The 11,570-nt window shown below is 33.6% G+C and overlaps 1 protein-coding gene across 4 annotated transcripts; it reads right to left on the bottom strand.

Annotated features, from left to right (window-relative positions):
• Window positions 1-2,361: 2,361 nt before the first annotated feature.
• On the bottom strand, window positions 2,362-7,576 carry LOC114418997. 4 transcript variants are annotated; one of them, XM_028384569.1, is made up of 3 exons: window positions 7,126-7,576; window positions 3,285-5,965; window positions 2,362-3,193 (listed from the first exon to the last, which is right to left on the bottom strand). In XM_028384569.1, the coding sequence occupies exons 2-3, from the start codon at window positions 5,829-5,831 to the stop codon at window positions 2,918-2,920; spliced, it is 2,823 nt and encodes a 940-aa protein (XP_028240370.1). In that variant the 5' UTR covers window positions 5,832-5,965; window positions 7,126-7,576; the 3' UTR covers window positions 2,362-2,917. The 4 variants fall into 4 exon arrangements, with proteins under 4 accessions (XP_028240370.1, XP_028240371.1, XP_028240369.1 ...); XM_028384570.1 differs by having other exon boundaries at window positions 3,285-5,955; XM_028384568.1 differs by having other exon boundaries at window positions 3,285-5,929.
• Between the last annotated feature and the right edge of the window lie 3,994 nt (window positions 7,577-11,570).

Genomic DNA, 11,570 nt, shown 5'->3' with positions numbered 1-11,570 from the left:
GTGATTTGAAGATAGCTTTGGAATAAAACCTAAGTTACGCATGTTAGATATGCAACGACTATTTATATGATAAAGTCTAGAATGCCAGATATTAAAATCACACAGCATGTAAGCAGAAGGAGAAACTTTATTAATATCAAGATTCAATTTGAACATGCCATCAGTGGCATACCCTTTCCCTACAAATACCCCATTCTTGGTCAAAATAAATAAATCTGCACCTATGGTCTGAGTAAACCCAGCCTTGTTTAAAAGAAAACCAGAAACCAGATTCTTTCTCATCTCTGGAGTATGCATCACATCTTTGAGAATCAAAGTCTTTCCAGAGGTAAACTTCAGTTCAACATCTCCAGTTCCAGCAATAGTAGTGTGGGAATCACCCAACAACACTTTCTTATTTTCAACATTCGTGTATGTTTTAAACATAGCACGATCATAGCAGACATGACGGGAGGCGCCAGTGTCTACGCACCATCCATCTGATCCTCCAATCATATTGATCTCAATTATCACAACTATGTATGGCTCTTGAGTCATGTTAGCCTGGGGAGCACCTCTCATTGAAGGATTTCTGCATTTAAGTGCCATATGTCCCGGTTTGCCACAATTGTAGCAGAGGAATGGCTCATCGGGATTATTCTTGGCAGGTGGATGTTGTTTAGCATGTTGGACCCTTGGGGGGTTCTTGTTGCGGTTGGAGGTATGCTCACATTGCGGTTCTGATTCTTAATGTTTTTGCCAATAGGCTTCAGAACTGCATATGCGTTCTTCCTTTTAGTGTTGTTGTGAGACACAACCAACACTTCATCTTTCTGATCTTGTCTGCATGCTTCTTCCTCAATGCGCAGACGTGTGATCTGAGACTCTAAAGAGAATTCTTTGGTCTTGTGTCTGAGAAGATTTTTGAAATCCTTCCAGCCAGGAGGCAGTTTGTCTATGATGACAGCAACCTAAAATTGCTCATCCAATGCCATACCCTCTGATATTATATCATGAGCAATTTTCTGTATCTCATGGGATTGAGACTCTACTGATTTATCATCAACCATTTGATACTTGAGGTAGCGGCTAACAACATACTTTTTAGTCCCAACTTCCTCAGTATCATACTTCTTTTCCAAAGCTAGCCAAACTAATTTGGCAGACTTATATGAGCTATAATAATCATAGAGATCATCAACTAACCCATTTAGAATGAAATTCTTGTATAGGTAATCATTTTCATTCCAGAGAGCTAATTCCATAGTCATTTTATCCTTCACTTCCTTCTCAGCATCCTCAGGTACCACTGGAATATCAGTGTTCAAAACATAGGCAACTTTTCTCATAGTTAAAGAAAACATCATCTTTTGTTGCCAACGTTTGAAATGATACCCTTCAAATCTAAAAGGTTTGTTGAGGTCATTGTTGTTCGAGCCAGTAATATCTACGGTAGCCATAGCAGAACCGAAACCGTCTTAAAATTGTTGTAACAATAGTTTATGGCAAACCGAAAAAATTACTGGCTGAGTCGTGGACAATGTCGCTTTCTTTAAGACGTTTCGTGGCACTGCCAAAAATTGTGCAAGCAGACTATTCACCACGAAGTCCCCAGGATAAAACTGTCCAGATCACCGTATAAGATTCCCACTGCACTGAGGGAACCTTTCTAGAATTACACCCTCTTGTATGACTTGAAAAGTCACTCTAAAGCCACCTGAAAATATGACTTGAAAAGTCACTATTATAGCCAACCGAAAATATGACTTAAAAAGTCACTGTTATAGCCAACCGAAAATATGACTTAAAAAAGTCACTCTTATAGCCAACTGAAATTATGACTTAAAAAGTCACTCTTATAGTCAACCGAAATTCTAGAGCGACAGAAAGAAAGATGGAGAAGTTTGCCGGAAATGCATCGGTTGAAAGATGAGAGAGAGAAAGAAAAATTGAGGAATTACTTCTCAACTAGGACCAGGAAAAATGAAGAAATGAATTCTCTATATATAAGAAGTGAAACACTATTCAAGTGTTTATCCTGAGCAATGTGGGACTTGAAGTATTTTTTTTTTCCTTTCTTTTTTTTTTCAAACTTTCCTCCTTTGTTCTAACAGCTGATGAATAAATGAACCCGATAGAAACATAAAAACCATTTATGCAATTTCACCCAACTAAGCTTTTGGGACAATTGGTTCACGAGTAACATGTAATGGACCAAACTAGACATTCAGACACGAGTTGAGCTTTGTATTGCAGTAAACCATATTGTTATCTGCATGCACTAATAATATTTAGACACTAGGAAAAAAATAATTTCCTCTAGCCTAGAAAAATTTTGTCGTTTCTTTCAGAACTACTAAGCATTCTCTATTCCTATTAATATCAAGTAACAATCTTTGGTTTTCATAATCATATAAGAATCACCACCATGAAACATTAAACCATATATACAAAAAGACTATTATAATGCTCGAGGACAAACTGGAAAGTAAACATCTTCAATAGGAGATATTGCAGTGATGTCAAAACTGAGTCATGGAATAATGCTTAACTGATTTACACATCATCAATAATCTCCAGTGTATAGAACAGTTAAAGGGGACTTCTGGAGGCACGGCCGTATACTTGCACTGTTGTTGATCAAATTATAGTTTCAGCTCTTCACTTTCACAGTGCTCAAGATGTACAATGGATACTAGTCTTTTGTTGTATTTTGTAAAAGGATGGTATTGGTGCAGTGGTGCTTTTGTACAGTGAGAATACCATTTTCTGCCACAACAGGTATTTTGGTGGGAAGGACCCCGGTATTGCTATAGTATCAAACAATAAAGGAAGTAAATGGAAAATTATTTGGCAGTGCAATAACTTGAAACTCCTTAGCTCCATGGTAATATATAACAGATATCTATGATGGTGAGAAAGCCTTCCCTTTCTGAAATTAAACTCTGTCAGCAGGGGAGTATGGAGGAATTGGATTATAATATAAAGGTGCTTTCCCTTGAAGTTCATTGTTGTTCTTGGAATTGAATTCCTTATTGATTGCTTCTTGCATGTTATTCATTTCCAAGGAACTTGGCAAGTTCTGGCTGCTTAAAACTGCCACAGAAATGAAGAATGCTTGTAAATGATTGATTTCTGAACTGAATTCAACTGAGTAGAATCCATCCTTCAATGGAACCAACGTGAATAGGGGTGTGTTTTGATCAGCTCCTTCCTGAAAGTTGTCATAGATGATGTTAACTAGCTATCCATTATATTTGTAATCTTATAGACTTATGGCTTCAGGGACAAAAGTAAAAGCATACCTGAACAAAAAGATGAAATCTCTCAAGGTAAGATTTTGAACTTCTTGGAATATTTGAACTAAGGTTTTGGTTGGAGAGAACAAGCAATTTGCAACCAACATCCCAACCTCCACAATCACATGTTCCTCCCAACTTCCATCTACGGATCAATGGTGAAGGTTGTCCTGTGTTTGGTGAACTATGTACACCACCAGGAAGTATAACTGTCATGTTGCCATAGATTTCATTTTCTTGTGAGCTGCAAAAGCATTTTTCATCTGCCAAGCACTTTAAGCATCTCTTCCTAATCAAATTATGACTACATAATAGTCCTTCATGATTTATATTTTCGCAAGGGATCTCAAAAACAACAGCTGCAAGCTCCTTGCTCATGAAGAAATTTGTTGGTTCTTGATCTAGTTGGTCAACTTCAACTCCCATTAGGACATATTCTTTCACCACACTCTCTATCTTGGTTTCCTCATTGCTTGATTCAGTGGTTTTAGAGCTAGAAACCTTCATCTGGCCAACAATGTTGTAGACATATCCACAGTTTTTTTCTTTACTCCAATGACTCATCCATTTACCACTCTTTTTCTTTATTTCATTAACATGGTAGAATGTGAAATAGCAGTCTACATCATCCTTCTCCGGCAATGCTAAACTCTTCATGGTAGCAGCAAGAACCTTTCTTTCACTGTTGAGCACAAATTTAAACAAAGGTACTCCATTTCTTATTGTTAGCTGCAAAAGGGCTTGGATTGATGATTCCTTGCTCTTTTCATCAGGCAGATTGATTGACCTCAAGCTGATCGAATCCATGCTACCTTTTGATGTCACACTTTGTTCATCTGAAAACTGTATGTTTGATGCCTTACGCTTCAATATGGGGTCTAATAACCTCAGGAAGGGGCTGGACATGGTTCTGTTATGACCTTTTACCCTATCTTTGCTATGACTATCCAAATAAGCAGAAGATTCAGGTGTCACTGGACCAGACTTTGCAGCAACATACGAGGAGCTAAGTTTTGAAATAGACCCTTCCTTGAAACTAAAACTTCTTCCAATCCGACTTAAGCTTAAGCTAAGCCGACGATTAGATGAGGGATTCTGAGGTGTCAGCTCAACAGTTTCACGGTCCAGTGATTCCAGCACATTACTAAAAGCACACTGACTTTTTAGCTTGATATGTAACACATCCTTTTCAATGCAAGTATATTCGGATTGGAGATTAGATATGTTATTTGAGCAAGCTGGTTTCTCAGATACAACAGAAGAACGATCTATATCTAGTTCAGTATTGATACTATGTTGCAATTTTTCTGAAGAAGAAGCAAGCTCAGTCACAGAAGGCAGTACACTTGAATGTGGAATTTCAGAATGTACATCTTCAGTGTAAACCTCCTCAGGAATGCACATATATGACAAACTACTCCGGCTTGATTCCAAAAAGTCTTCATCAGATGAAGTTCTCGATTGAGAATGCTGAGAATAGTCTTCAGAATGCAATTGCAGAACTCTGGGACGAAGCAACACAATATTACGAGGCATCCTATGGCTTTGTTTATAACCAGCATCAACATCTGACTCCTGCCACTGATCCATCTTTTTCTTGGCTTCACTGCTGCCGGAACTCATTTTCTTCTGAGGATCAAATGAGACTCCTTTATTTTTTGATTCTAATGATGAAAATCCCTTATCAGAACTGGACTTTAGACTCCTCTCCTTTTTCTTGAGGCTATGCTGCTGCAAACCCTCCATTCTCTTCTTATCTTCAACACCCCTACCACTTGAATTTTCATTAGGAACTAGTGCGACCATATGATGCCTGGACTTGGATGCAGAGCTTCCAACTACTGAAGTTATTTCATCATAGTCATTAACTTTCACCCTTTGAAGTGATTTATCTGACTGAGTTTTGCCAAATTCCGAGGGTGACATCCCGAGCACATCTCCAATGGTCTTTATTTCAGTTTCAGAATGTTGATATTGCTTGACATTCTGAGAAGACATTTTAGAACTTCTGGGACGGTCTTCTTTATAAGATCCCTTGCTTCTTGAAGAACTTGAACCTTTTCTACCATCAAGCTTTTTATTATGGCCACCAGAAGTTGCAGATGATGTGGTGGCTGCCCTTGAGGATATTTCTTCACTGCTATCGAATGATGTGAAATAGCTAGCTTCTGCCTTTGTATGTGTTTGCTTATTCTTCCATTTTTCAAGCTGTGACCAATCAAGAACCCCAACATTTAAAGCCTTCCCTTGAATGCTTGCTCCTCCATCAGAATGCTTGAGAAAACCGGGCAAATTAGACATGTACTTGACAAGTTCATCAGGCTGAGTTGAACTTCCCTTAGCACTATCCAAGAGCTGAGCCTTTCCTTTTACATCATGTTTTGCTTTATGACAAGGATCACTGTTTGCTTGATCAACATTAGACTTTGATTTAAGCTTAAGTGAATCCTTTGAACATGGATTGGGTTGAGGCAAATCAGAACTCTCCTTATCTGTCTTTGACCTGCTTTGCTGCTTTGAGCTTTTCTTTCCAAGGCTTAAACCAAACCCCATGTCAACAGAGGGTTTTAAAAACTCATGACTTGGCTGTATGTTGAATGATCATAATATATGCTAAGATTTCACCCTGAAGGTTCTCCTGTAAATTCATGCTGCAGAGGAGTTACTCCAGTTAGATCTGGAAATGTCTACATTTAGAGCAGTTAATCAGTTTGTAAAAAATAAAATAAAATAGAATTCCAAAACAACATGGTGCAAATATTAAATTCCCATTTTGCCGAAGGAACTTTAATGGCAACTAAAGCAATTCAACAAAACAAGGCAATTATGCTATCAAATTACATTTCACAACACAACAATGGTATGTATCATGCATGAATAAACAGAAGAACATGTCTCACATATTACAAATTATAATGTCATAGACGTACATAGATATTAAAAAGATATCAGAGTCAAGCCATTGTCCGTGTGGAAAATATGGAGACAGAATTCAACAATTAAATGATACCATTAGAGGGGAAAAGAATTGGTATGTAAAAGGGGTCATTGTTTTCTTTCTTTTAGTATTTTTAGGAACACAATGCAAATAGTTAATGGTTTCTAGAAACATAGAAATTTGTTTTTTGACACTGAGAAGAATGAACTGTGACAGAAAGTTACGTGAAAGGGAAGTGATTGAATTTATTGTAAACATCCACGTCCTAATTCAGTGAACAAGAATGATGGATATCCACCACTCCTTACTCCACAAAACAACAGTGGACTAATTTACACCATTCATTAACCTATGAATATATGTGGCTTCTGAATTTAATGCTAATTAATTGCACATACACGCATATCAATATCATGACATAACCTCTGCTTTGAACTTAAAACAGAACACAAACGCAAAACAAAGAACCATAGAAGTAAGCAAAGGCTAGGCTAATATACTTATTGGACTATGACATCAGAAAGCAATTAATGTGTAAAACGATGGGGTAGCCAATTAACTAATACTAGTACCCAACATGAGTCAACAATTGGAAACAAAACCCAAATTTATGAATGACATCACAAAATTTATTTATGTTGTTCTGCAGAGAAAAAAGGTGTCATTAACAAAAAATAAAATAAAAAAAAATTCAAACACCCTCTTCCTGGAAAATCAAGACTACCAAAACCCACATTTTCAATGAAACTACGAAACAAAGGAACCAGACACAATGATCAAAAAGTTCCCTTTCAACCCAAGATTCATTTTTTCTTAAAAGCCAATAATAAAGACAATACCCAGAAGAAGAAGAAGGTTATGGAAAGATGCAACATCCAAGAGAATCTCAGAATTTTGTGAAGAACTTACCAAGTAGCAACCCAGAAAACCAAAAGTGAAAAAGAAGAAAACTTGGCTAAAGGGGAGTGGCAATTCCACGTGGGTAAGTATGTTATGGCGGCAAAGTGAGTGAGAAACCAACAGATTTCGGAGATCCCGAGAAAGATCCGAAAGGTTATTGGGCGAGGAATTCAATGCAGGAATCAAAGCAGAGAGAGAAGTGGAAAAATCAATTGTGGCAGCACTGTTGAAGGTGTGGGATCATTGTCCACGTTGTTGTTCATCATCACTCACATCTCACAAGCATATCAACATCAACATCAAAATCATCTCTTGCTTCTTCTACTACGTATTAGTGGTATTTAATACACGTATGTGTAATGTGTTTTCTTCAATGTGAAACAAAAGAAACAAGGAGACAGAGAGAGAGAGAGAGAAAATCGTAGATTCCAATTCTTGTGTTACATAATAACACAGAGAGATAAAGAGGGGGTGTGTGTGTGTTTGAGGGTGAAACGAAAGATGTGTTGGGTCGCTGTGTGGGTCCCATGATGGGGAACTTGTTTCGCTTTCACGGTTGCCTACGTTCGATAACTGGGGCCCGCGCCAGTCCAACTAATTTTTGTTTATTTTAATGAATATAGTAAACACGAATACCATGGGAAACGAGCAATGTTTGTAACCAATTAAATAATACTATAATATAGCCCCTAAAAGAAAATTATGAAAGCTTGAAATGTTGTGGTACAGTTAAATAGTATTATTACATAAGAGATATAAAAAAATAGTAATACATAAGAAGATGTGATTTTTCTCTTTAAAAAATGTGATTTTTTATATAATTATTATAAGAGTTAAGATTTCAATAAAATATTAAACTATAAATATATAATTGAATTATCTATCCTTTTAATATAATTTTTGTCTAATAATATAATTTAGAATACATGATTTAGAGAATGTATTTTTATATTCTTTCAATTATCCTTTTTTAATATTTTTTATTTTTCTTTTTTAAAAGAATATTTCACACACTATAAGCCATAAATTTTTATCTTAACTATTTTGAACTATTTTATCATACTTTTAAAAAAAATTGTTAATAGTTAAAATTAATATTCTATCATAAAATAAATTATTTATTATATATTTAAAATATAATTTATATACAATTGAAATATCACCTCAATACATATAAAGTAATAATTAATTAAAAAACTAAGATAACAATTACATTGCCATTACCTTATAATATAATTATAGCTAGTATTTATAAGAAAAATATATTCTTTTAATTAATATAATTTCTTATACCATTTGTGTAATATATCCTTGCTTATCACATGGGCAATATGCTAGTTTAAAATAAAAGATTAAATGCTTTTTTGTTATGCTGTTTAACTACCAGGTTGCAAGAAGACGTAAGCTAAAGCTAATAAATTAAGATTTTCTGCTTCAGTACCAATGCATAAAAGATTATGACACAGAGTGACGAAATAATATGAATGTAAATAGGCGTCTAGAAACTATTTATCTCCTTTTGGTGTTTTGCAACTCAAACTCATCATTCTAATACTTTCTAGCTAGTTTCTACCGAGTTCTTATTATGATGATTTTGTTTCTACTTGTGGAATTGCACATCTATTATTTTTGAAAAATGATCAAACAATTTGATGCTCAAGTTAACCGATATATTTATCCAAGTATTTTGACCTCATGACATCTTCACTGAATAAAGCTCATTAATTTGTCTAAAATTATTTGTTTCCTTTTATAATGTCATATGAAAGCTTGAGTGGATAATGACCCACAGCTCATAAAATGCTAAAGAAAATTTAAAGATGATTACTTTTGTAATCATCAATTTTAAATTCCTCGATGAACGTGTGTGATAACCTAACTTTCAAGATCAAGAAACTAATTCGACTGAATATCACAGAATTAAAGTTTTGAACATGTAAATAAAGAAAATACTGATATGCCTATAATAATATCTTTAATGCAAAACAAAAAACTAAAATATTAAATGGTACACTACATGGGTTTGTTAGAATAAAGTTATTCAGAATCACTCTAGCTAAGATAAAATAAGATATTAAAATTAGTTATACAAATTTTGATATTAAAATTAGTTATATAAAAAAGATAAAATAAAAAACATAAATTAAAAAGTAACAAAAATTAATTAAGTGTGCATTCATTCAAGAACATGCCAAATTCCAAAAGATTTTATAATTCGTTATATAGTGCATTTCTTTTTATACCCCTCTTCTTATACACATTTATTATCCCCTATACATTTTTCTTTTTAAAATACTTATAAACATGATCATTTAATAAAATTATATAGAACAATTAGAAAGGATATTTTGAAAATATATCTATTTTATAATTAATTTAAATAATTTTCCATTAAATATAAATTTATTTTTGTAAACAATATGATTTATATATACTATATGGTTTTAATATTTATATAATGTTGAGATAGTAAACTCATTTAAAATTATATGAATATTTATATTTTACACGGTTATTTGTATGAATATTTATATTTAACAACATTTGCTTGCTTATATTTACTAAAATGTTACTATAGAATAAGATAACACCTTTTTTTAATGTTATTATTAAGCCAGTATGTTAAATTATACACTTCATTGATTAAAGAGATTTAACTCAGTTAATTGAACAAGATGTATAAATTATTATAAATCTTTTAATATTATCTTCATTTTTCACAGGTAAAACAAATATCTTCATCAATCATAACATATTTTTTTTTAAATGCTGATGTTCATTTTCTCTCATGCCTAAATATATTATTTTTTCACCTTCCACCAGTGTCTCTTTCTCTCGTGATTTCTTTCATTGTCTCCCACCATGGCTTTAGGTTTTTCTAAGTAACATGTTAGTTTTGTTATGGTGTAAGCCCTAAAGGTTAATATTTTAAGGTTTACATTTGTATCTTATTTTATTTATTTCATTAGTGATAATGATGAAAATGAGTTAGGTCAAGTCGGATTCAACCTAAGTTTGAGGTTGATCCATTTAATTTTTATTTTTATAATTAGCCTGAATGTATTACTCGTTATTATGAGCCTTATTTTTCAAAAATGAAGATTATGTATAAAATATAATTTATTCTAAAAACAATGAGAGCTCAAATTTATTTATTTCACTCTTAAGGTTTTTGTTTTATTATTTAATTTGAAAAGTGAATAATTAGATTAATAAGGAATTGATAAATACTTTCCAAGTAAAGATATTCGTTGCTAACATTTTTTTAAAAAAATTATATGTTAATTAGTAATTAATCTTCGGACACTAGTTGAAGTTGTCAGGTTCAGCATATAGCATCTGCATTTGTTTTTACTCATATGTGGGGTATTTGGGATGTTAACCATTGGTTACAACGTCAACAAGAGGAGATGAAGTCCTATGTACTGATGGAGAAGGCAATTACTTTAATTTCTACGCAAATTGGTTAACCATTTCGAATACAGACAGTCCTACAACTATTTGATTTTGCTTTTCCCGAACTTTCTTTACTGGCTAGCTATTATGAATTGAATGACTTACTAGGGACATGCTAATTAAGAGATATTTCGTAGTAGTTTTCAATTGACTTGATTCTCTAAAATGCTCTCATTGTCTTCCATTCCTTTTTCATATATAATTTGAATCTCATCATCATCATCGCCACATGGACACGGCATTAGAAATAAAAAAGTAGCATACCTAAGAAATGAAAAGTGGCCCTGACTTGCACGGGTAACAATCATCAAAGTGCTAGGCTAGGGGTGGTGCAACACGATTTAGGGGCCAATGGATATATTATGGAAATTTTCTATTGACGCTTAACGCTTTTCACATGGGAACCCTTCATAACCTTGCAATAGTGTATATATAAAAGCTATTATTCTAGAGTACTAGTTTTTCGAGTGGGTGTTGCTAGGTGCACTCAGCGTTATTGTTGGTGCATCCAGCATCACTTAAAAATACCATAAATGCTTCTCTAATGTTTCGTTATGCGGATTAAGTTGATTTGTGGAAAGACTCCCGCGGATCAACTTGATCCGTGTAACACAAGTGGACCAAATGCGGATCAAGTTGATCCGTGAGTTTTTCACGGATCAAGTTGATCCACAAGCATTATACAGATCAACTTGATCCGCGAGTTTTCCACGAATCAACTTGATTCGTAAGAGACTGAATTTTTTTAAAAAATTTAACTTTATTGAAACTTAATTTTAAATGACATTTGTAATATTAGTTTAACATTTCTAATTTACTTACTTCCATTCATAATATGTCGATGAATTTTGAATGAATTTGGTATAAATTTTGGATCACGTAATTTAAACATAATTGACAAAATAACACTAATATTATTAATCAAAATAACTTAAAATATATAAAAGGTTAAGTCAAATACATCATCAAAAACTAATGATATCTAAAGTGTGAATAAA

This window comes from Glycine soja, chromosome 7 (assembly GCF_004193775.1).
Source record: "Glycine soja cultivar W05 chromosome 7, ASM419377v2, whole genome shotgun sequence".
Classification (NCBI taxonomy): domain Eukaryota; kingdom Viridiplantae; phylum Streptophyta; class Magnoliopsida; order Fabales; family Fabaceae; genus Glycine; species Glycine soja.
This window is presented reverse-complemented; position numbering and strand designations above follow the sequence as displayed.